Source organism: Bidens hawaiensis, unplaced genomic scaffold (assembly GCF_021521415.1).
Source record: "Bidens hawaiensis isolate Kalapana, Puna unplaced genomic scaffold, B.hawaiensis_p1.1 tig00023712_1, whole genome shotgun sequence".
Taxonomy (NCBI): Eukaryota; Viridiplantae; Streptophyta; class Magnoliopsida; order Asterales; family Asteraceae; genus Bidens; species Bidens hawaiensis.
This window is the reverse complement of record NW_027493727.1, coordinates 97,410-122,600: the sequence shown is the minus strand read 5'-3', so window position 1 is coordinate 122,600 and position 25,191 is coordinate 97,410. Positions and strand designations below refer to the sequence as shown.

At 35.8% G+C, this 25,191-nt stretch overlaps 2 protein-coding genes, 1 long non-coding RNA gene and 1 pseudogene across 5 annotated transcripts; 3 read left to right on the top strand and 1 right to left on the bottom strand.

Moving 5' to 3' along the window:
* The first annotated feature begins 2,338 nt into the window (after positions 1–2,338).
* On the top strand, positions 2,339–5,445 carry LOC143567914 (protein SUPPRESSOR OF K(+) TRANSPORT GROWTH DEFECT 1-like; annotated as a pseudogene). The gene is made up of 8 exons (XR_013141488.1): positions 2,339–2,737; positions 3,065–3,170; positions 3,987–4,185; positions 4,268–4,336; positions 4,417–4,491; positions 4,680–4,778; positions 4,881–5,036; positions 5,165–5,445. The product of XR_013141488.1 is annotated as a protein SUPPRESSOR OF K(+) TRANSPORT GROWTH DEFECT 1-like (transcript).
* Positions 5,446–12,478: 7,033 nt separating this feature from the next.
* LOC143567923 (ruBisCO large subunit-binding protein subunit alpha-like) lies at positions 12,479–16,872 on the top strand. Its single transcript, XM_077054199.1, has 8 exons — positions 12,479–12,612; positions 12,682–12,874; positions 13,701–13,822; positions 14,030–14,237; positions 14,322–14,467; positions 14,545–14,851; positions 15,246–15,697; positions 16,465–16,872. The coding sequence occupies exons 1-8, from the start codon at positions 12,559–12,561 to the stop codon at positions 16,750–16,752; spliced, it is 1,770 nt and encodes a 589-aa protein (XP_076910314.1). The 5' UTR covers positions 12,479–12,558; the 3' UTR covers positions 16,753–16,872.
* On the top strand, positions 13,063–13,463 carry LOC143567924 (uncharacterized). The gene is made up of 2 exons (XR_013141492.1): positions 13,063–13,285; positions 13,317–13,463. It is a non-coding gene; the product is annotated as an uncharacterized LOC143567924 (long non-coding RNA).
* A 1,593-nt stretch (positions 16,873–18,465) lies between the features above and the next one.
* LOC143567913 (3-hydroxyacyl-[acyl-carrier-protein] dehydratase FERN, mitochondrial-like) lies at positions 18,466–19,454 on the bottom strand. Of its 2 annotated transcripts, none has more exons than XM_077054192.1 (3): positions 19,163–19,454; positions 18,955–19,070; positions 18,466–18,839 (listed from the first exon to the last, which is right to left on the bottom strand). In XM_077054192.1, exons 1-3 carry the CDS (start codon positions 19,412–19,414, stop codon positions 18,740–18,742), a joined length of 468 nt encoding a protein of 155 aa, XP_076910307.1. In that variant the 5' UTR covers positions 19,415–19,454; the 3' UTR covers positions 18,466–18,739. The 2 variants fall into 2 exon arrangements, with proteins under 2 accessions (XP_076910307.1, XP_076910308.1); XM_077054193.1 differs by having other exon boundaries at positions 18,466–18,821.
* Positions 19,455–25,191: the final 5,737 nt, after the last annotated feature.

Sequence of the window (25,191 nt, the reverse complement as noted above, 5' to 3'; positions counted from 1 at the left end):
ACTTGAAAGGTTACTTGATACATATTAATGATGAAATTCTTGTGCATCAATAAACATACACATAGAAGAGAATGCACATGATGAGTACAATATCTCAATAAAAAAAGAAATTGTACAAAATGGATTTTTGATATGTGACACAAAATTATGTGTTAATGAGCAAGTTTATGTAGCAAAAATCCCGAAAAGTGAATGTGTATCTATAATTTGTCAAGCTGACAAGAAGTCCATGATGGATTGGTGAATGCATGGATTTATGCATATTACGTATGGACTAAATTATTCGAATTGAGTTTGGCACAAATCAAGAGATATTTTGATAAATGGGGAGATAAGTTGGATATAATTAGTCATACTTTTATTGTTTGACTTATAGTTCGAGTATATGTTTATAAATCCATCAAAGTGCATCTAGAAAATGGTGAGACATTTTACCATGGGCAAATTTAATCCTTTTAACATGTTAAAGGATGTCTAACAATGACTCTATATCATTCTCCATCTGAATATGAAATATTATTGGTTCGGAAGTACCATAATTAAATAATTAAATTCATATTATGTCGTACTGTTGGTTATATATGATTATTATTTTCTTTATTTACTTTATCGGCATGTGTCCAGCTAGGAGACATCAGAATGGGTTAAAACATATATTTCAGGTATGAAAGATATGTTTTTATATTTTACTAACCCATCAAACAAGTTTGGTTAGTCTTAATTATGCAGAGAAACACAACAGGATCATAGTGTCTATCAGATGAAGTAATAGAAGTTTTCACATGAAGTTCATACAACATTACTCAACTTAAGGATTTGAATGTCAAGAGACGAAGACGTAAATGATTGACTAAAAAAAAGTTTTGGGCAACTTTCACAGAAGATCCATATTTAGTTTTCTTTAACGGATATATAAATCAGGGGGAGACAATACGCGTTGCACTCTTTTTCCCTTAGCTATGGTTTTGTCCCACTGGGTTTTCCTAGCAAGGTTTTTAATGAGGCAGCATCTCCAAGCGTATTAAGTTGATAACCAAGGGGGAATGTTATGAATATATATTATTATTATGGTTATCAACACCTAAAATAGACTAGCTTCTTCTACAAGTTTTCCTCTCCTATATATACTCTATTGTATCTTATTGTAAGAGACACATTGTTAATCAAATCTCTCACTCTCTTCCTACATCTCATTCTCATATGTTTAGCTATTAGGCTTGTTTCACAACAAACCAATAAGTTCCATCAAGAAAATTAATTTATTGATTAGGCTCAAATTCGAAATAAAATTGATTTGGGAAAAAGAATTTGCTTATCACTGATTGCAAATGTATAGTTTAAGAATAAGAAATCTTTTAATTGAGAAAAATAAATTACAAAATCGGATTGAAAAAGAGTTAAAGATGGAGTTTGATATAAAAAATATAACTTTATAAAATAATGGTAAATGTCTAATATAGTGGAAGTGTATTTTATTAAAAAGCCTTACCAAAACTAGAGTAAAAATAAATATTAAATTATATGATTGGTTGTATTTTTAATGTTTAAACCCAATTACTAACTTAATTAAGCTCACTTTTATAGAAAAAGAAATGTTTGCACAACCCAAATCATAACATATAAGCCCATTTAAACATATAATTATTTAAGTCCAATAATTTTAAATTTTTTTAACCAAAAGCCCAAATTTCTTCTCACATTCGGCCCAAAAAACTTTTAACAATTCTAGTGGACGACCCTGATGGTAGTTGTAGCTGTTGTATACGGCCTTCCAGATTGCCCCGATCTATGAACAATTGAACAAAAACAAACTGAATATATGTAATAGCTACGAAGATAGGTGTATTGGTGAGGTCGCCAGACATCACTGACGATGCTGGTGGATGTAACCAACACGGCAGCTGTAAGTTGTGATGGTGGGGTGAGGTGTGGGGCCGGGCTAAAATTATTTTATGTTTAGTAATAACAATAATAATAATAATAGTAGTAGATATATACATTTGTAATTTAACTTTTAATATTAAAATAAGTGGTCATCATCTTTAAACCACATCCTCATATCAATAAAGAAACAGAGGTAGAGTATGTTTATGATATCTACTGCTATAAGGTTAAAAAAAAAACTCCTTATCAACGTTTAGCTTAGCTAATAGGAGCCGCGTACGGAGTAACCCGGTTACTTAGTTGGTCGTTAAAGAAAAAATAACTTATCCATCACACCTATATATATATAGCATGCATAGATATAGATATGGCGTGCGTAATAATCCTTTAATCCTCTCCCTAATTCATTCCACCCAAATCAATCAATCGAAACCCTAATTCACATATAGATGCGATGTATAGCGGTAAGTTGAAAGAACAGGCAATTGAATACGTGAAAGAAGCCGTACGCCAGGACAATGCCGGCAACTACTCCCAAGCCTTGTCTCTTTACATGAACGCCTTAGACTACTTCAGAGCCCACCTCAAGTACGAAAAGAACCCCAAGGTTCACCAAGCCATTACCTACAAATTCACCCGGTATTTACGTCGTGCCGAGGAGATGAGAAGATCAAACCCAGGGGTAACGGTGGTGGTGACGATGAGAATATGAAGCTTAGGACTGGGTTGAGGTCCGTGATTGTCAGGGAGAAACCTAACGTCAAGTGGTTTGATGTTGCCGGACTCGGTACTGCCAAAAAGGCCTTGCAGGAGGCCGTCGTTTTGCCCGTTAAGTTTCCGCAGTTTTTTACCGGTTAGTGCTACTTACAGGTTATGAATATGTTATATTTGATTGGTACCGTATCAATATAAATCGAAACAATTAATGTATTTAGAACTTTAACAATGTTTTGTGACTTAAAACAACTTACAGCCTCAAGTGGTATGCGTGTCCTTAATGTTATTTCTCATGAAGAAGAAGAAAGCTCTTTATTTAATATTTAGGGTACTTAGGTTAACTTGTAGGTGAAATAACGGCATACAAATGACTAATTATTATTATTATTATTATTATTATTAATTTCAGTTATAAAACATGTTTTCATTGATGCTTGACACTTTGTGTTGACCTTTGTGGTAGGTAAAAGGCAGCCTTGGAGAGCTTTTCTTTTATATGGTCCACCTGGCACAGGAAAGTCATACTTAGCAAAGGCTGTTGCCACAGAAGCAGACTCTACATTTTTCAGGTGTTAATTCTTAATAACCATCAATTACTTCAAATGTTCTGTTATTTACAATCCTACATAATTAACATGGATTTATGTGCATAAGAAAAGTTTATTTTTAGCATAGGCAGTTTGACTCTTATAAAAAAGGATATAGATTGAGTCAAAGGTGTCAACTATAACATAAGAATCAAAAGCACACTTCACTATCTCCATGGTGCTCTGGTGGTTATCTCTTATTTTTCAGGTATTTAACTCTAATAGCTGGACAACAGGGACCATTATTTTTAAATGATTAACACAAGAGACATCAAAAGTCTAAAATACATGACTTAAAAGTTCAGGACAATTAATCATAAGAACCCGAAGAATTAGTCCTGCCAAGCACCCAACCCAGTTTCTGTAACTTGATTGATTTGGTTTATATATTATTATCTTTAATGTCAATCTTGAGTCTTGACTCATACTCTTATGAATGCGGGCTGATTTGGATTTTTAATGGGGTCAAATGAGTGAAGTAACAAATTAGCTAATACTCTAATAGAGGGTTCGTGTCAAATGCGTGGTTGGAAGTCGCCCAAGGCCCGTTTTTCATTCATAGTATCGTCTTAGTCGTGCTATTTAAAGATGAAGATCACTTTTTTAATCAATTTGATTTCTTAATATTTTGCTATTGTAGTGTGGATAAATTTTAAAGTAAATGGACCATTAAGTTGTAGTTCTGACCACCGATCTGCATGAAGCTAACAGTATTCATATTTCTGATGATAAGTATTATTTGATAATAGATACATTCTCTTTTCTCATGAACATGAACTTATGCCTGCTTTCTTGCAGTGTTTCATCTTCAGATCTTGTTTCGAAGTGGATGGGTGAAAGTGAAAAGCTTGTTTCAAATCTTTTTCAAATGGCGCGTGAAAGCGCACCTTCTATCATTTTTATTGATGAGATTGACTCTCTTGGTGGTCAACGTGGGGAAGGCAATGAGAATGAAGCTTCAAGGCGCATTAAAACTGAAATCCTTGTTCAAATGCAGGTGATTAGAATAATTAATGAGTACTCTAATCAACACTGATCATGTGAAGTAATGAAAAGTTTCAAACTTTTGTTTCTTTCAGGGTGTAGGACACAATGATGATAAAGTTCTTGTACTTGCAGCAACAAACACACCCTACTCTTTGGATCAGGTCTTTCTGAAAATTAGTAACTCATTTTTAATACTAAAATTCTAATAAGTTGAGAAATTATTTACAAATTATCGTTGCAGGCTATCCGTCGGCGTTTTGACAAGCGTATATACATTCCACTCCCAGATATGAAGGCGCGACATCACATGTTTAAAGTAATGATGCCTTCTACAAATACATTCAATTTTTACAGCTCATTTTATAAATATTTGTTTGTTATAAAACAGTTTCTTTGAAATCTGGATTCTAATTTATCAATAGAAAATGGGCCAATATTGCCACCTGTATTTGCAAGTTCGTGAAAGTGAAAACATTGTATCCTGATATGTGAATTACTATGCAGACGCATTTAGGAGATACTCCAAATAACTTGACTGAAAGTGACTTTGAAGCCTTGGCTCGTAAGACTGATGGATTTTCTGGTTCTGATATTGCTGTTTGTGTAAGCGGAGCTGTTATGTTTACTGCACAGATTTCAGAATAACATTTTGGTATACTTATCATATCTATTAAATCTAATAATATTTATTAATGGATTTTGTAGGTGAAGGATGTTTTATTTGAACCTATACGTAAAACTCAGGATGCCATGTTTTTTGTTAACACACATGACGGTTTGTGGGTCCCATGTGGTTCAAAACAACGCGGAGCCGACCAAACCGCCATGCAGGAACTTGCAGCAAAAGGGTTGGCTGCAAAGGTAACTCTTTTTTTTTTGGATTAAAAGTGTTAGCCATCTGGTTTAAATAATCATATAATTAGTAGTAGTCGAGTGTTTGGAAAAAAATGATTATTCGTATTTTAATAAATAAATGAAACTTATTTCAGATTAATCCACCGCCCATCATGCGAGACGACTTTGACAAGGTTCTTGCAAGGCAGCGGCCAACTGTGAGCAAAAGTGACCTTGAGGTTCACGAGAGATTCACTAAAGAATTCGGGGAAGAAGGTTAAAAAACGGTGAACACACGTTCATGTGACACTTATCTTACCAATTTATGTTGGATTACTGTACAAGTTTGAGCAGGTTCAAGCTTTTTCCAGGTTAAAAATTGATAAACTTATCGTGTTTTCTTAATCCTGAATTAATGAAAAATCAAGGTGTTATTAATTTTGGCCTTTGGGAATGTGAAGATATTGTATTTGATGCCAAATTGACTGTTGGTGTCTTATAGTTGCTTACCTTTATTTCCATTTGAGTCTTACAGTTTCAGTGACTTGTAACTTGTGCATTGAAAGCAGTACATTTTTCTCTTGGGGAGGGGGGGTGTCGGGGGGGGGGGGGGGGGGTCATCATGGTTCATTACTAATGTTATAAAACCCGACTGAATCGGCTGGTTGGACCATGCCCCGTCAAACCAACCGGTCCGTAGTTCATGTGTTAGCTGTTTATTATCGAGTCTGTAATGAACACATTGTTTTGTGTCATTTACATGTATGTTTAGGCTGGAGCGAAGATAGCTAAGTGGCGAACTTATTGGGTATATGAGATAAGTTCGGCCTAGGGTTTTAGTCTACTTCCTCCAGCCAATATATTTTGTTTCGGTGTTGATAGTCTACCGAGTTAGAAGATCAATAAACGAACTATTAGTATACTCTTGTGTTTCTACTGATCATAACATTTTTGTATAGATATCTAAGGGGATCCCGCCCCTTAGACAATCTTAACAGTCTCTTTTCGATCCGGCTAGGGACCTACAACTGGAAGTCTGGAACCGGGTAGGCACTAGTTCTTTGGACAACTTGTCTCGTTTTAATAGTATAGTTAGATTTTTGGATTTAATAAGATTATAAATTTGAAGGTTGAATGCATAGTTCTTTACAGTTTATTAATACATATAGTCGTTTTTCAAGGAAAAAAGGCTCAGCATAAATTCCTTATAGACAACCTAACGCCATTTTATAGTAATGGATGTATGTTGGTGATTTTTAGTGTCACTGAACTATTTGACTATTTAGAATTCACTTAAAAGTTCAAATCAAACTTCAAAATATAGATTGTGCGAGTTAAGAGGCGTAGAGCACACGCCTCTTCATGACTATTTATATAGAGGTTCAAGTTGGTAGTACTAGGGATGAGGAAATGACACCGAATATCGGTACATTTTTGTTACTTGTACTTTCAGTACCGATACAAAAATCATCCCTAGACAGTACCTCCATATCAAGGGTTCCAAGAGATGCCTATGCGAACTCTAAGTTCGATGGCAACAGAGGGATCAGTGCTAACTTAGTTACCGTTGATGGAATCTTTTGTTGATGTTCCCACTTATATAAATGATAATTAAGTGTTATGATCGTCAACTACCAATCATCAAATGTAATGTTGTGACTGATCGACCCTTATATAAAGAGATTCATCTACTTTAATTTGACAACGAATTAACACTTCAGTTAGGGTGTAAACGAGTTGAACCACTCAAGATTAGCTCGTTAAAAATTCAAATCGAGTGGAACTTAAAGAACTTGAGCTTTTATAACGAATCATTTAATAAACAAGCACAAGACCGAGCCTCACATATCAAGCTCGAGCCGGCTTGCGAGCCTAAACGAGTATTTCATTTATATTATTTTTTTAATATAGTTATACAATAACTATTATCATATATGTACACAAGTATCAATACAATCTCAAGATTACACCATCGTTTCTTACAATACCATAAAGTTTCTAGTTGCACTATCAACATAATGAGACGACGACTGCTATTACAACAAATTGATATCACTACATCACGTAATTATGATGATCCATAGTTTTCAAATGCCAGTGTGCGCTTGTGTTGATATCTCTTTATCTTCCACTTTAATAATGGAAAGCTTCTATTTATTGTCGGTTTCTGATGCCGTCTTCATTTTTTTAGAACCATGACTTTATTTTTGTGTTTATGTCACCACACGTACTCTTAAATTTGGAGAGCATGGTTGTCTCATTTTAGTCAGACTATGTTGTCTTGACCAACTGAGCTTACACAAAGCTTCAAAGTTTGACTTAGACGTTCTCTGGGAAACCATATCAAAAAGATTAATTGAGATAAGTAATTTTTATCCTTAAAATAAGTTTGCACTCATCTTTTCAATAAAATGATGTGTTTTAAGCTTGTTGTCAAACCCTCTCAAAGACAAAACAAAACTACAAATAAAATACAACTAGTTGGATTTCCTGTGGGATGCGATGGGAATTTTGTCGATGTTAGTCTGGTTTGTTAAGGTATTGAAGGTCGCTATAGCAAATGAAAGAGTGAAACTGGAAAATGAAAGTCGTGTTATGCCGAAAATGATATTTGCACGTGATTTACATCGATCAAAACCATAGAAACAAATACCGGTGCTGGTTCCGATAATACCAACACCGATATCAATTTTGTTTGGTTGGAATCGGGTTTGTCATGGTGCTTTATTATGAATACAACTTTGTTTTCAATAGAATATATCGAAACTTTCTACAAAATAAATGTACAAAACTGCGTATTTAGAATTTTTATGTTAACATAAATTATCAATGAAACCAAAATGAGTAACAGTCAAATGGCTAAGTTAAAGAAGTATATTTAAAAAATAGAGGTGAGACCGAAACTTAGAAAAAGCACATGGTAACTATTCATTGCACCAGAATCGAGTGATAAATATTGATATATATTACACAATAAAATTAAATAATATTTTTATTTATATTTTTATCCTTAACGTTTGTCGTTCTGTTCTTGCACTCATAACCACTTTCAAATACTATATTAAAATATAAACAGGAGATAAACAGTGTTCCTCCAAATATACTAATCTCTTTAAAATTTTATCTTGCCTCTGCTCACGATCACTTACAACCCTTATAAAAAAATTAGATATCTATCTCATATAATTATAAATGAACTATTGTGAATGCTCTTACAAATTTATAATATCAACATCGTACCACTGATGTTCCTGGGTGTTCATACACTAGAAGTTATGTTTCGTACACAAGATAATTATCTAGTAACATGCATGGTATAAGGCTAAGTTTATTGGTGATTAAGTTAGTCTAAGACTAACAAGCAACAAAGTCTCGATCGTCAAATTTATTTTCTGTTAACCATGATTAGACAGGATAACCATGATTGGAAATATTATTTTGAAAGAGGTACGTATCTCTTACAATTTTAATATTTTGTATAGCATGCCTATAACTTTCATTGCTCAAGATATTTAAAAAAGAGAGAGGTTTTCGTCCCCGTGGTTTGTTCAAATTTGCAGTTTTAGTCAAATAGTTTTAAATTTGTAATTTTCGTCACCATAGTTTCATTTCACTTACAATTAAACCCGAATTCATTAATCTCGTTAAGTGTGGTCGTTAAACCCATCAGCATCCCTTCACATGAAGGGTAGTTTGGTCCTTTTTTTCCCTTTTTCCCCAAATACACCCCAGCCCCTCGCGTGAGTGGGCTTGCGAATTAGGACCAGGATTTATTTGGGGAGAAAAATGACAAAATTGACCCTCACGTGAGGGGTTTAATTGCAAGTAAAACGAAACCACAGGGACAGAAACCGTAAATTTGAAACTATTGGACTAAAACTGCAGATTTGGACAAACCACATGGAAGAAAACTACTGTTTACTCTTTTAAAAATATACAATGGTTGCAACGACACTCATAAAACTTTTGTATCTAAGACCATTCGTCGTTTGAGATATTTAAAACATATACATTCTTAGTTAAACCATAACACACAACCTAACTTGTATCGTTCATTCAAACCATAGTGATGGTTCGTTGCTAAGCGAAGGTGTTTCTCTAACTTCCAATGCTTAACATGAAAATGAGCTAATTTATTATTTATTTTTAATTTCTTGCCATTTGTAACCATTGGTGGAAAGTTTCTATTTCTTAAGCATCATTAAAAACTTACATTATTGGTGAGGTATAGTTTCTCCACTTAATGTTGCCTCATTTTGGTAATAGTATACCAACGTAGAAAACTCTTTTATTCCCCTATAAAAGCAACTCCAACTTAAAACATTTTCACTCATCACAAACACTATAAGAAATGAGGCTTGTCACGGTTGCTCTCCTAGTGGTGCTAGCGATGGCGGCCACCTCCTGTTTGGCCATCGAACACCACAGGAAAGCTTTAAAGGATGATACGAGTAAAAGATTTCTCAACAAAAGCTGACTGAGAGTATAAATAGCTCTGTTGATAACCACCACCACATTCCCCGACAAGACTATGGCAATTACGGTGGTGGCTCATCCGTTGATGCAAGCAGCCTAGAAAACCACCATCACCTTTCAAGGGATGACTTCAATAATGGTGGTTATGCCGGTGATGCCAACAAAAATGATATAAACCCTTGAATGTATATACTTTCGGTAGTGTCATAAAGAAGCACCCCTAGTTTTGTAACATATACAATACACAACATGAGGTTGTACTTTCCACTTAAATGGTGTATGTTATGTAGTGATATATAGGAACCTTGTACTATTTAGCCGGATGATCTCTGTACCATACTATAAATAAGTGAAAGGATCATGTTGATACTAGTTTGTGTATGACTTCTAATAAAATGATATTCAAGATCAGTGGCGGAGCCAGAAACTTTTTTCTACAGGTTCGGGATTTTTCGATGCTTGATTTTTTTCCAGTGTCGAAGTTTTCGGAGCGAATGGGTTGGTCGATCATTCGGTCAGATAAATAAAATGCAATATCATTGTCATGAAAATTATATCGTTAACATTCAATATAATACAAAGTCATATGAAATAAAAAGATAATACCTATTATTATTGTTCACTACGCACTTCATGTTTTGAAGATGATATCTTCAATCGCGACTTTGGAAAAAGAACTCATTTTTAATACAACAAATATAATCATCACTTATATAATCGACACCCAAATGATTACGCAAATCCGAATTCACATGCTTCATTGAAGAAAAACATTTCTCAAGCGATAGATTAACGGATGTTGGTTGTTGGCGCTGGTTGAAATCTTGAAGCAAAGCACCCAAGGCGATGTGGCCATGGTCGTATGGACGATAGAGAATGAAGCTGATTAGTTGTTGAGGCGATGTTCGATGCTTTTGTTTGTTTATTTATTTATTTATTTATGTATTATGTTTAAGAATGATAACTGAGTTGCGCTTACTAATCCATATAGTTTTGAATTTTTTAATAATCTATATATGGGTTATTATGGGCCTATATATAATGTTTGTTACTAATTTTTACAATTTTTTAAAAATCTTTCTATATCTTATAAAAAAATATTCATTATTAAAAAATATAACTAAATTTCTCATTATAAGTGGGTTCGAATGTATTTTTTTAAACAATACTGGATTCGCTTACCGAAAAAGAATGGGTTCACTAGTTAATTCGACACTATAGGTTATATATAAAGCCGAAAGAAGACCGGGTTCGGCCGAACCCGGTGTTGATAAGGTGGCTCCGCCACAATTCAAGATTATCAATAACTTCATATATACCGCTTACACGCATAAAACGTATTGTATATATGAAGTTATTGATGATCTTTGTTTTCATAAATTAATTACTTGAGCATGGGATTGTTTGGCTTCAGCAAGAGTACTCGAGATTGAATACAAATTAGTGAATGACTAACTCAAAAATCAAAATACAAGCCAACCTTTGCAAATAAATGTCAATTAAATCGGGGTGTGTATATATATACACGCACAAGCTAACGTTTACCTTACCATGAACCATAAATACATTTACACACTTTTATGGAACTTTGGGGCAATGTATAACACACGTATAAATGTGCACACGTATAAATCTCCGTTCGATACGAAATTAACTTAAGCAAATAACTTAAGAAGCAAATAAAAACGTGTATTTTTATATCAATACTAAACACAGAGTATCATTGGCGGCCAAGTCCGTCAGTGAAGTTGGATACTGACAAAAACCCATTGGTAGTAAGGCGGTCGCCCGAAATATGATTGTGGTAATCTCAACTGGAACGTATTATAGATGGATCACCGGCATCTTTTTGTAAATTCGCTAAAAATGGTCGTTTCCAACGGATTACCTATAAAAACAGTAGCGATGAAATACCTACGTAACGTGTACCGACAATTTTTAAAAAAAATCATTGATATAAAATGCAGTAAATAATCCATTCGTAATCATAGTTAATTATAATATAATAATTTTCGTTCTCGAAAACGGAAATATATAATAAAAAGTTTCATTGCAATAAAGTTAATACAAGATACATGATAAAATAATCTAGCCAGGTGACGAAAGAGTCAAGGGGTTGTCCCAATCCGAATCATGACTACGGTGAAAGACCAGTTTTCGTCTATTGATGGGTGGGTCTTGTTGGAAAGCTTCATTCTGCCTTTACAATCAAAGGCTAATCTCCGATGAAACTCGAGCATCATGGGTAGCGTACATAGTAAAAGAAACTGTTTACCTGAGTTATTCCTCAATTCCCCTCCATACAGCCTCTTCATCTTTGCCTTTTGTGCTATCACTACTCGAAAACTACAAACATTAAACAAATGATTAATACTTTGTTGATAATATAATAGTTAACTTTAAGGGGTGCATGAGTCGGCTTAAACCCAAAACCATAACCATAACCAAAACCAACATGTGGGTTAATGGAAAACCATAACCAATTGTTTATAACGGTTTTGATTAATCGATTTTGAAGCTTATAGCGGGTCGTTAACCATGTATTCTGTGCTAGCTAAAACGACTCAAAATAATATAATTTTTTATTATTTGGGCCTAAAAGTTTGAGCTCGAAATTCTTATGCCTTGAAAATAAATTCTTAAATAACGTTAAATAAAATACAAATAATCTATAATATAAAAAAAAACATACAATCAGTTCGGTTCAGTTTAGCAGGTATAAAAACATAATTAACCATAACCGACTCACCATTATCAGATCTAGAAAATCATTTAACCAATCCACCGATATTTGATACCGTTCAACAATATCATTTCAGTAATTCAGTTTCACCGATTAATCCAAGTTAATTCCACACTAGGAGTGAACTTTCTAGACGAATGCCAATCTTCAAACGTTCCATACGACGTCGTATTATTATTATTATTATTATTATTATTGAATACTCGTTTTGTCGCTAAACCCCCAAACCCTAATATAAAACTAGCAACAACTCTCACATTAACCATTTCCTTATCCACAACCCAAACCAAAGCAAAGCTCTCATCTTCATTATCTATTTTATCTTCTTCAATGGCATCTGCCAATGCAATCTCTACACCTTCAATTCTCTCTTCACACAACAAGGTGCTTACTACTACTTTCCACTTCAATTGTGTTATTATTTGGTTGTAATTTGTTTTATTGTGTGTGCAGGGGAGTGTGATTGATGGAAACAAGAGAAGTGTTCAGTTTCAGAAAGTGAACAAGGTGAGACACTCCAATAGTAGGCGGTTTGCGGTTCGAGCTGCTGCGAAAGATATCGAATTCGATCAGCGTTCCAGGGCCAAGATGCAGGCTGGAATTGATAAGCTTGCAGATGTTGTTGGACTTACTCTTGGCCCCAGAGGTATTGTATTCTACTTTTCGGTTTTTATTCGATTAGATTTTCACTTTTCACTTGAAAATATATGATACATGGAATTCAAATGTAGATATAAATACATGATATGGAAACTGGTGCTATAAAATATGAAATACATGAAATGGAAATGGAGATGTAAAAACTAGAAATATATGAAATTTGAATGGTTTGGTTCGGTTAATTTTGGTTAACCTAGGGTACAAAAAAGTAACCGATAACTGCTTTTTGGTTAATTCGGTTATTGGTTATTTTCAGTTCGCTTCAGTTAACGGTTCGGTTATTGCTATTTCATGTTTTGGTGGATTTGTTTGTAGGCCTGTAAATGAACCAAATAACATGAACAAGGGCATGTTTGCATTTGTTTATTTAACTTAAAACAAACACGAACAAATATTTGTGTTCATGTTCATTCGTATAATAAATGGAGATGTTCATGTTTGTTCGATAAAAATCTAAATGAGCAGTTCACGAACATAAATGAACACACTTAAACGAACAAATATGAAAGATTAAGTGCATATAAAATACAAATAATATCTAATCATTTGCTATTGGTATTTAAACTAACATAAACGAATGTAAATGAACTTACGAAATATTGTGTTGTTGATCGTTTGTCTAAAAAATGAAAGAAAAAGTTATGTTTATCTTCGTTTGTTTATTAAATAAACGAACTTCCCGCTGAACAGTTTTGAAACAGTTCACTGAACGTTTGGTTCATTTAGAGGCCTATTTGTTTGTATTTAGGGTTCATATCATGTTGTACTATGCAATGTAATGTTCATTAAGTATATGAATTTGAATTTGTCAGGGAGAAATGTTGTATTGGATGAATATGGTTCTCCAAAGGTGGTTAATGATGGAGTTACAATTGCTAGAGCTATTGAGCTACCTGACCCCATGGAAAATGCTGGTGCCGCTCTTATCAGAGAGGTTTGGGACTTGCACTGTTGCATTATGTTTCTGTTTCTATAATTGTTCGATCAATTTTTCGGTTACTTGTTCTTTGATTAATTGTTTTAATTTATTAACAGCTTAAGATTGATAACAATTTGAATATTTAAAAAACAATTATCAAAACTGTAATCAATAGATCAATTTTGTAGCATCATTCATGTATTTATCAACTGATTTGTACAGGTGGCAAGCAGAACCAATGACTCAGCTGGTGACGGTACAACCACAGCTTCGGTTCTTGCCCGTGAGATTATCAAACTCGGTCTCCTGAGTGTCACTTCAGGTGCTAACCCGGTGTCATTAAAGAAAGGTATTGATAAGACGGTAGCTGCTTTAATTGAGCAGCTTGAGAAAAAGGCCCGGCCCGTTAAAGGTCGTGAAGATATTCAAGGTAACATCATGCTTCTTTACTTTACTCCCAACTTTTACCATACATGTTCACATCAACTGATCAGATTCTTGAATTTGTTTTCAGCCATTGCTTCAATCTCTGCGGGTAATGATGACGTAATTGGAAGCATGATTGCTGATGCTATTGACAAAGTTGGACCCGACGGAGTCTTGTCTATCGAGTCATCATCTTCTTTTGAGACAACTGTTGATGTTGAAGAAGGAATGGAGGTTTGTAGATTGTAAACTGAGAATTATAAATTGTAATTTTATAATAATATTTGATGATCTTGGTTATCTTTTTGCAGATTGATAGAGGATACATATCTCCACAATTTGTTACCTACCCTGAGAAGCTTCTTGTTGAATTCGAGAATGCTAGGGTTCTTATTACAGATCAAAAGATATCAGCAATAAAGGATATTATTCCTATATTGGAACAAACCACTCAATTAAGAGTGCCTTTGTTTATTATTGCTGAAGATATTACCGGTGAGGCTTTGGCTACACTCGTTGTTAACAAACTTCGCGGTATTGTTAACGTCGCTGCCATTAAGGCTCCCGGTTTTGGTGAGAGAAGAAAGGCTTTGCTTCAAGATATCGCCATAGTGACAGGTAGACTTTTGATTTTTGACCCATTTGAGTTTACGACCCATCTGACTCGTTTTACCTGTTTGACCCTTTTTACTCGTTTTACCTGTTTGACTCGTTTTATCTGTTTGACCGTATTGACTCATTTAAGTCGTTTTACCTGTTTGATCCATTTGACTTGTTTTACCTGTTTGACCCTTCTGACCTGTTTTACCTGCTTGACCCTTCTAACCCGTATGACTCGTTTTGCCTGTTTGACCCATTTGACTTGTTTTACCTGTTTGACCCTTCTGACATGTTTAACTTGTTTTACATGTTTTGAGATTTGATTTGTTTTATTTACCTGTTTAACCCTTCTGATCTGTTTGACTCGTTTTACCTGTTTGACCCATTTGACCCGTGTTACCTGTTTGACCAGGGTCCGAGTATCTAGCCGGTGACATGGGCCTGCTAATTCAAAATGCCACGGTGGATCAGCTCGGGACTGCGAGGAAAATCACAGTTACCAAGGACTCAACAACCATAATTGCTGACGCAGCAACGAAGGACGAGATTCAATCAAGAATAGCCCAGATAAAAAAGGAATTATTTGAGACTGATTCTGTCTATGATACTGAGAAATTGTCTGAACGAATTGCAAAGTTATCGGGTGGGATTGCGGTGATTAAAGTTGGTGCTGCAACCGAAACTGAATTGGAAGACCGTAAGTTGCGTATTGAAGACGCCAAAAATGCAACTTTTGCTGCTATTGAAGAAGGTATAGTGCCAGGTGGCGGTACTGCATTTGTTCATCTATCGACATTGGTTCCAGCCATTAAAGACACAATTGAGGATGCAGATGAACGGTTAGGTGCTGACATCATTCAAAAGGTAATTCATGCATCATAACTATGGGTGTACATGAAAACCGGATAACCCAACCAAAATGAAATAAATAAAGAACGGAATTGAGATACATGAACAAATTAATAAACCGATTGATTCGCTTATGGTTGTTTTGACAATCGATTTTTATGCTTCGGGTAAGGTCATATTTGTTTAAATAACCAAATTAACTGAACCGCCTTGTCAAAAAAAAGTATTTATAATTTCTTATAAATAACATATTAGTTGTCTTTTTTGTAAGAGAAAAAAATTACTAATATTGTATTTGACCCGGGTTATAATTTTTATTAACTGAAATAATATTTTATGATTTTATCTGAGTTAATTGAACCTTCTTTTTCAATAACCTAAAATTATCCAAAACCAATCAGTTATAAAAAACTAAAAGTATAGAAATCATTATGTTTTCGGCTGTAGCTCATAATTGAACCAAATTGACTCATGCTTGCTAAGTTTGTAAGCGAACCAAACAAGCACGATAGGGGCTTGTTCATGTCCGTTCGTTTTACTTTCCCAAATGAACATGAGCATTTAAATGAACAGACGGTCTTGTTCATTAAGAAAATGGAAGTGTGTGTTTATGTCCGTTTGTTAACATTATAAACCAAAAGCTCACAAACAAAATAAATGAATGGTTCACGAACAAACATATGAATATCAATTTGATTTGAAATTAGTAACAATTTCAAATAATTTGCATGATCATTTAAACAAGCGTAAACGGATGAACATAAACGAACGTATTTTTGCAGGCATTGGTGGCACCGGCATCTTTAATAGCTCAAAATGCTGGAGTTGAAGGTGAAGTGGTGGTGGAGAAAGTGAAGGAGAGCGAATGGGAGGTTGGCTACAATGCAATGACCGACAAGTACGAGAATTTGGTGGAATCTGGAGTCATTGATCCAGCAAAGGTGACCAGATGTGGTCTGCAAAATGCAGCTTCGGTTGCAGGAATGGTTCTAACCACACAGGCTATTGTGGTTGAGAAGCCTAAGCTTAAGGCACCAGTGGCTGCTGCACCACAAGGGCTTACTGTATGATTGAGAAATTTAGAGGCGGTATTCGACCAAATAGGGTCTGTTTTTTGTACCAGTTTGAGATATTATGACCAAATGTAGCTTGACGGTATTCGTGTTAATTTTTCTTTACTTGTTTTCTTAGATTACAGCTGCTCGTGTCTTATCGCTCGTTCTTATTATCGAGTATAATCGGTATCTTTCAGTATCCCTTTAATTAAGTACATGAGCTTAATGCTTCTATGTTGATGTAATATTACTTCTATAGTTCTATCTCTAAAAATGTTTTATTCTAGAAAGTAAAAACTCAAAGATCCTAATTTTGTAACTTAGTGAGACTTGGTTTGAAATTAAAATCAAACAAAAATTGGATGAGATTGAAATTAAACACTCATATTGGAATTAATCAACTATGTATTTTCTCTTACCCATTGCTCATTGAAACCTTTTGTCTCCGTTTTCAACTTTGATAAGAACAGTTTGTTCTGGCGTTTACGATTCGATAAACCATTTCATACGCAAAGCATTGTCATGCTCTCTTGCCTTCAATCTTGTTAGGCTGACAATTTCTTGAAACCTGTCCTATTTACATTGATTTGAGCTATCGACGATGGTGATCTCTTCTCAACAGTAGTATTCGGCAATGGCAGCCTCTCAACAATAATAATTGAAACTAGGTTGTGATCAATAGATGCTTGAATATTGGCGATTGTCCAATTTGCTCACTTGATATTCCTCAGATCATCTCTTTGTTCAACAACAGATTGAAACCTTCTCATTAGTGTGCTAGACTGTTAGGTTACTAGTTTGTACAGGTGTGTTGAGTGCCCACAGGGAACCCTCCAGTACGGTGTATTTTTGGTGTATTTTTATCTGGCATAATCACTATAAGACTGATGCCAATGTAGCAACTTCCCTTCTAATGAACTGTTGCATATTGTAAATTCAATTGTTCAGGTGTTTCCTCGATGCTGAAGTAAATGCAGTGGTACAGTACAACTATCCTTCAACGTCAGGCCGTTAATTTTGGCAAACTCTACCATAGAAAACCTGTTGTTGCTGTAGAGTGTGGTAAGTGGGAAACAAAGTGTATGCAGGTAAGGAAAAACATTGGAGACACGTACACAAGGAAGTTTCACACACAAGTTGGCACCAAAAGTTGTGTACTTTATGAATAATCAAAGTTATAAATGCTACATGGAAACGAAATAAATGAGACACGAGCTACCAGGGAAGCATAAACGAAAACCACCTACTAATGCCGAAATAAATGTGTAAAGTAAACTACCCACACTCTAATAAAAAAAACTAAGTAAACGAAACGAGTCGAAGCTGGGGGGGACTTGAGCCGCAGTTAGAGATGAGGATGCGGCTGGAAATGCAGGAGGACGCGATCCATGGATGGGAGACGGGTTCACTGCTGTGGTGTTGCATCTTTAACTCGCTCTAAACCCCAACTTCTCCCATACTTAGGTTGTCACAAAATTGAAGTAGCTTTGGGTTGTACAAATACCTTCTCAGAAATGAAGTGATAATGCACCTTTTTGAGCTGTCACGGGCCCACGGCTGCAGCTCGGTTTTCTGCTTCAACTCCTTCAAGCCTTCAATTGTTTTCTTTTTTTACTGGTGCTTGAGTTTGTTAACTAATTTACAGAAGTTAACTGTTAAATCTTGACATAAGTAACTAAACAATTATTGTTCATGTAATAAAACTAAACATTTATGTCCTGAAAAATTAAGATCTTAAAACAATTTTTTGTCTTTTACACTTTTGAATTCCTCTTCACTACCATGATTCTTCATTTGCAATGATTTTAAGAAATTAATACATTTATAAATCTAAAAGTAGACGCGTGTTTTGTGTCCAGTTGACCGGTTTCAGATCATACAGAAAAATTCCCCCTTTTGGTCCATCAAAACCCATCACCCAACCAGTGAGACGGGACAATCTCGCAAATGGTTCAATTCCGCTTCAAAGACAGCAAAAGGGTAGCCCATAATCAACCCAAGCTCATGATTGTGTCGGACATAATGTTGGTAAAACAGCCATAGCCTCTCCATCAAGAACAAGAACCCCAGTGTTGTTGTAGCACCTGGTTATAAATTTGGCGCTAATCAAAGCGACCAAACCAATTACAAATTAAAAGTTAAAACCCACTAAAAAAAATTAAAAGTTTTGAATCTTTGAACCAAATTAAAACAAAAAAGTTTGGATTTTTAACTCACATGTATTTATTTTTTGATCCTCTAATGCTAGTAGCTTCAACTTCACCAGTAATCTCTTCCTCCACATAAACCGGTAATCTAAAGTGCAACGTTTGTGATGCATATACCGCCCCAGGCTACAAAAAGCACAGTTTATAACCATTAGTGTAAACAGGTTGCGTTTAAATCTTTGTGGCGTATGCATAAAAGAAAAGATTAAACAACTTACAAAATGAGTAGCAATGATCCTCGGGAAAAAAGAGGCGACAAGCATTCCAGGAACTAGTATGGCTTTAAATCCACCATTTCTCGCATATTCAGAATCAAGATGTAACGGGTTTGCATCAAGAGTCACCTTTGAAAAGTCAACAAGATCTTGACTTGAAAATATTCTTGTTTGTTTCAATTTGTCTCCGGTTTTGAGTAATGAAGTCGAGTATCTTGACACTGACATGTAGTAAAAAAGCGTGCGCTTGATCATGATTATTTTACCTTTATTTTAAAGCAAATTGCACCTGTAAAAAAGATTAAAATGGTAATTTATCACTTGATAGAAACAGTGTTGTAAATATCGCTAGGTGCTAATCGGGAGGTGATGTAAAGACTAGTGATTAATAGATACTAATCGGATTGGAACTTTATATGTAATTTTTCAAACTTATATATATATATATATATTATATATATATACACACACACAACATTATACGTAATTTTTAAAACTTACTATAATATATATAAATACACATCGAACCCTCGTTTGATAAAATGTAGTTACCTTTTTACCCGCCTCAGCATTTCCAACCCTTGTTTGATCATCTTTTATCGCTTAAAACTTGAACGGGCGATGTCAAAGCTTAAAACTCGGGTTAACGGGTTAAAACCGATTTTGACTAGGGCCTACCGAATCTAGGTCCGTATAGATAAAATTGCATCGGTAGAGTACCGTTAGCGATTAATCCTGATTTTACAACACTGGTTAAAACCGAAAGCTTGGCAATGAGATTATGAATGTCTCACATCTCTATGAAGCATTTCATCAAACACTTGGTGTGCAACTCACAAATGACAAATAACCAAGTATCAAACATATAAACCCATGACCAGATTGAAACACCTATAACATATAATAACACATAACAACAAACAATTCTAAATTCAAAACCACATTGCAACACATAGAGCATTTAACACCAAACAATTAAATTACAAACCCTAATTGCATATTAACAAAACCATAATAAATTTAAGAACCTGAGGAGATGTTAAACTGAGACAGAATCGAGAGGGGCTTTCCGGCTGACGGCGACGGCGACGGCAACGGCGGGTGTTGGATGGTTTAATTTATTTATTTTAGTAATTTTAAAGCTAAAGTAATATAATAAAGTTGGGTCATATGGGCTTTTAGTAAGTTTTTAAATTCGTCAAAATTAAAATTATTATATGGACTTCTAGCCTTCTAGCAAGTTTTAAATTTTATGCATCAAAATCATTCATTTTTTATATTATTATATTCAGTAAAATCCTAACAATAGCAAAGCTTTGATTATGTCTTAAAAGAGTGGTAAGATATAAATGATTATTTTGTAATGATGATGAAAATGCCATCTTATATATGAGATGTAATATTCTACATAATTGGCCCTAAAAGATTATGATTGCAAGTAAATAATAAATAATGTTGTTATGTAATTCATAGCATCCTACCATTTATTTCGAATTATTCTTTGGTGGAGGAGAATGGAGTTGGTGTTTTGAAATCTTAAAATGAGGATCTTGGTTTCATCGATGGGTTTTCAAGGAAAGGAAAACTGAATCAAGAATCAAGAATTGATATCTACTAGAATAGACAGTTACTTAAAATTAGCATAAAATAGGTAAACATAATATGTGATATTTTTAAAGTTGAACTAGATCCCTAAAAAATTTCTAGATATAATTTATGTAAATTCGGTACCAATACCGATTTTTACTACAAAGTACCGGTATCGGTACCGAATTTAAGAAAAAGAAAATACCGATACTGGTACCATTTACAATTGGTCGGCACGGTATCGGTATTCAGGGAAAAAGCTCATCCCTAGTCTTTACTATTTTTTTTATTAGGTAATTATTTTTGTTTAAATAATAAAAGAAAAGGAAGGTAATAAGACGAAGTTACCATTGACTTAACGTTAAAATCTAAAGAAGTTAACAATTTAAACGCTTGCAATAAGTGGAAACGCCAATGGTCCAGCTACAAACAAACAAAAAAATAAATTTGAACGAAAATTACATAATTCACAAAACCTCACCAAACCTCATGAATTATTATGACACTATACTCTTTGATATTTATTTGAATCATTATATCTAAAGCAAACCATCCTTACTTAATTACTTAGCAAAATATATCCACCGACGTGTTGTAACAAAACCATGATGATCCATTATGTTTCATATGCAAGTTGGCAAGCGCTTTGGTTAAACAAAGCCATCATGTGTTGTGTGACATCTGCCCCGATCCGACTCGACCCAGGTACCCGTTTCTCTGACCCGATCTCTTTCTTTTATGATTTAATATTTATTTATACTTATACTTTATTTTTAATAATAATAATATATTTTCCTTCCCGCCTCTATCTCTCTCTTTCTTTCCGCTGTCCCGTCCCTCTCCTTCTCTCTTTCCGCCTTCTTTTCCCTCTTGTCGCCGTCCCGCCCTTAAGCCTTGTTTCCCTCTTTTTCTTCTAACTCTTTTGTTCCTTCCCGCCTAAGGTTGTCTGCGCAGACCCCTTGCAAGGAAGCCTGCGTGAAGACCACCTATTTCAGCGATACGCGAGACGAACTCTTCTCGCAGCGCGCTAAGAATTGTAATTCTTCTCGCAGCGCGCTAAGAACGGTAGTTCTTCCCGCGACGCGCTTAGAAATGTAGTTCTTTCCGCGACGCGTTAAGGTTGGTTCTGTCTGCCTTCGCGCTCGCGCTCTCTTGACCTTCTGTGTCTGCCTTCGCGCTCGAGCCTTCTCGCGCTAAACCCTTTGAGTTTCCTTCTGTTTAATCTAGCCGTTTGCTTTTGTGTTGTCTTATCTTTTGTGCTGTTGACCTAATCTGCTTTATGTCTGAAAAGCCACTTTTGGCGCAGCATGCGCACCAACCCCATTGGTTGGCAGATAAAGTGACTGACATTATCTTTGGAGATCTGCTTTTTCCATGCTTGACCAGTACCTTTATCTGACCCGCCCATGCCTTTTTACTGTTCCCTGTCAGCTTTTCCTTTGCCCCCTGCAGCTGCCATATCTTTCCATATCTTTTGCTTTTGTTTGCTTATGCTTTTTGATATCTCTTGCTTTTGGATATCTTTTGTTATCTTTTGTTTTGTCTTGTTCTGTTTGTCTTGAGATCTTTTCCCCTTTTTCTGGATTCATGTCTCCTAGGGTTTCCCTATAAATAATAATCTTATTTTTCATAACACTACACACACAAAACACTTAATCTCTCCTGTTCTCTTGCCCCTTGCTCTCTCTGCCGTCTTCCTCTCTGCCTCCGTCTTCCTCCCTGTTCTGCCCTGCTTTTCCGGTAATATATATATATTATATATAATAATTTACTTATTAATTATGCTAACTTATAATCCAGACTTAAATCAATTCATTAAAACAATAATCTTATTTATAGGTTAACTTGTGCTTGTTTAAAGTTGGTTCTTGCTTTATCTTTCACCGCATCGTTTATCAAGTGAGTAATCTCGTACCTAATCCCTTTTTGCTTTTAATGTTTTGGGATGTTCATGTGTTCATACAAACTTAGAGTCTTAAACTTGTTTATGAACTTTAGTCGCGCAGTATCCCATGTGTTGAGGACGTTTACTTGGCTGTTTATTTGTATGTGTGTATCATTAACCGCTTTGTTCGGCCTATTCCGAAGTTTTCATGGATCCATTAGATGAACACGGGAGACCTATCGTTTACGGTTTTCTTTGTTTACACTTGCACAGATGTTTTCTCGTTTTTGTGCTCAATTGGGAGCACGGATTGAACTATGAACTATGAGCTATGATCTAATTAGGCTTGATCACAATCTGATTGCACCCTTGTTAAACACCAGACATACACGTGTTGCGCGCAGATTTATGATTATCTATGTATTGTATTAAACTTGATTTCTCACCAACACGCAAGTGTTTGACGTTTATTTTAACACATGTTCAGGTTTGCAGTAGCTGTTTTGGAGCTTGTGGACACATAGGAAGTTTTCTTTATTTTGGACCTAGATTAAAATGTATCAAGACAAGTTATTTGTTGTTCTAATATTTTGCCTTATAATATATTGATTTTTAATGATCTATGTTTACCCTGCGCGTGCGCGAATGAATGTATTTATTAAATATTGACACCCAATAGTGTCACGAGTAATGAAACAATATGTGGCGCCCCGATGTATAATCCGCCTTTGGTCGGGGTGTTACAGATTGGTATCAGAGCTCGTTGACTTTAGGATAGGTGGTTAGACGTAACGGCCTAGAATACCTAAGAGTCCCTTCTCGCGCATGAGAGAAATCTCATGTTTGCGCGCTTATTGTTAATTACTCGTTATTTATGAATATGCTCGCACCTGCGCAGTATATGATTTTATGTTTTATTTCGCGATATTTCGATTTTTGTTGAATTTCGATTTTTATTGATTTTTCTTACATATTCGTTTGTTGGGTTTGAAAATCCGAAAAGTCATGGTGATACATGAATAGTTGATTTTCAATTCCCATTTACGATTATGTTCTGAGGTTGGAGACTTGAAAAGTCATGGTGATACATGAATTGTCACTCTCCAATACTCATTTTCTTGTATATTTTATATTGAAGATTGAAAAGTCATGGTGATACATGAATTGTCGATTCTTGATTCGAATTTGTTACCTTTATTAAGTCTGCATTTAGGGTCATTTATTTTACTTTAACTTTTGACAGTAACTGACTCCGCGAAACCAAGCTTTATAAGATTAAAACTTTGCGTTAAAACCAAGATATTAACTAAAATTAAATTTTTTTTATAGAATGCCTCCGCTATCTCGCCGATTTCAGAGAAGAGAAGCCTCGCGCATGCGTAGACAGCAACGTTCCCAGGAAATGGCCGCCGCAATAGCCCAAGCCTTGAGCCAAAATAATACATCCAGTTATAACATTAAATCCTTCAACGCGGGTAACCCTCCAAAGTTCACAGGACTTGAAGGAGCCACCGTGATGCTCCAGTGGCTTGAGAAAATAGAAAACACTTTCCTCCACACCCAATGCCCCTCAGACAGACGAACCCTATATGCTTCCAGTGTCCTGGAATCCAGAGCGCTTACATGGTGGAATGGAGTAGCTCATGCGCGTGGCGCAGAAGCTGCTTCTAGCATGACATGGGAGGAATTCAAGGAAATTCTGACGCGAGAATTCTGCCCTCCCAACGAAGTTAAGCGCCTGGAGGAGGAATTCTGGAACTTGAAGCAATACAGCGGTGAAGCGCGCGAGTACGCGACGCGCTTCCATGAACTAAGTTTGCTTGTCCCTCACCTTGTTACCCCTTCCCGCCGAGCCATAGAGAAATTCCTTGGGGGTCTCCCCATGGAAATTCAAGATTCTGTATGGGCCAGAAACCCAGTAACCCTCTCTGACGCCATCGAGTTGGCCGCTGTGCTCAGCGACAACCATGTCAGAGCAGGAACCCTGTTCCTGCGGGGAACAGAAAAGACCAAACTCACCAAGACTGTTCCTGAACCAACAGAAACCAAACCAGAACCCTCAAACCGTAACAACCTCAAGCGCAGGCGCAAGGCCTATGCGCTTACCAACCCGCCCATTGCCCAGCAACCCATCTACCAACCTCCAGTTTATGCGCCTAACCCTCTGTCAGCCTACCCAACACCTCCTGTAGTCCATAACTATGCCTTAACCAATCCCGCACTCCCTGCCCCGCCACTTAAGAAACCTTACACAGGAAATCAACCCTTTTGCCCAACCTGTAGACTTCACCACCCAACCCAAACCTCGTGTCGACAATGTAACCGATGTGGCCGCGTTGGTCACTCTGCCGAATATTGTAGAGTCCCTCCCGCCAATCCAATTGCGCCAACACCACCAGTCTACCCGCAGAACCCACAACCAACCTACCAAAACCCACGACCCAGAACGTGCTTTAACTGCGGCGATCCCAGTCATTTCCGGAACGCGTGCCCGAGACTACAAGTTCAGATTACGCAGGCGAATCCGGTGAACCAGATTTCAAACCAAGTGACGCGTGGA

What these genes read in the sequence shown, in the direction of transcription:
- LOC143567913 (XM_077054192.1), bottom strand. Translation starts at nt 19,414, where the DNA reads ATGATCAAGCGCACGCTTTTTTACTACATGTCAGTGTCAAGATACTCG. An exon ending in GGATCATTGCTACTCATTTT is followed by an intron (nt 19,071 to 19,162) that starts GTAAGTTGTTTA and finishes TGCTTTTTGTAG; the next exon opens with CCTGGGGCGGTATATGCATC. An exon ending in GGATCAAAAAATAAATACAT is followed by an intron (nt 18,840 to 18,954) that starts GTGAGTTAAAAA and finishes CGCTTTGATTAG; the next exon opens with CGCCAAATTTATAACCAGGT.
- LOC143567923 (XM_077054199.1), top strand. Translation starts at nt 12,559, where the DNA reads ATGGCATCTGCCAATGCAATCTCTACACCTTCAATTCTCTCTTCACAC. An exon ending in TTCTCTCTTCACACAACAAG is followed by an intron (nt 12,613 to 12,681) that starts GTGCTTACTACT and finishes TTGTGTGTGCAG; the next exon opens with GGGAGTGTGATTGATGGAAA. An exon ending in ATGTTGAAGAAGGAATGGAG is followed by an intron (nt 14,468 to 14,544) that starts GTTTGTAGATTG and finishes ATCTTTTTGCAG; the next exon opens with ATTGATAGAGGATACATATC.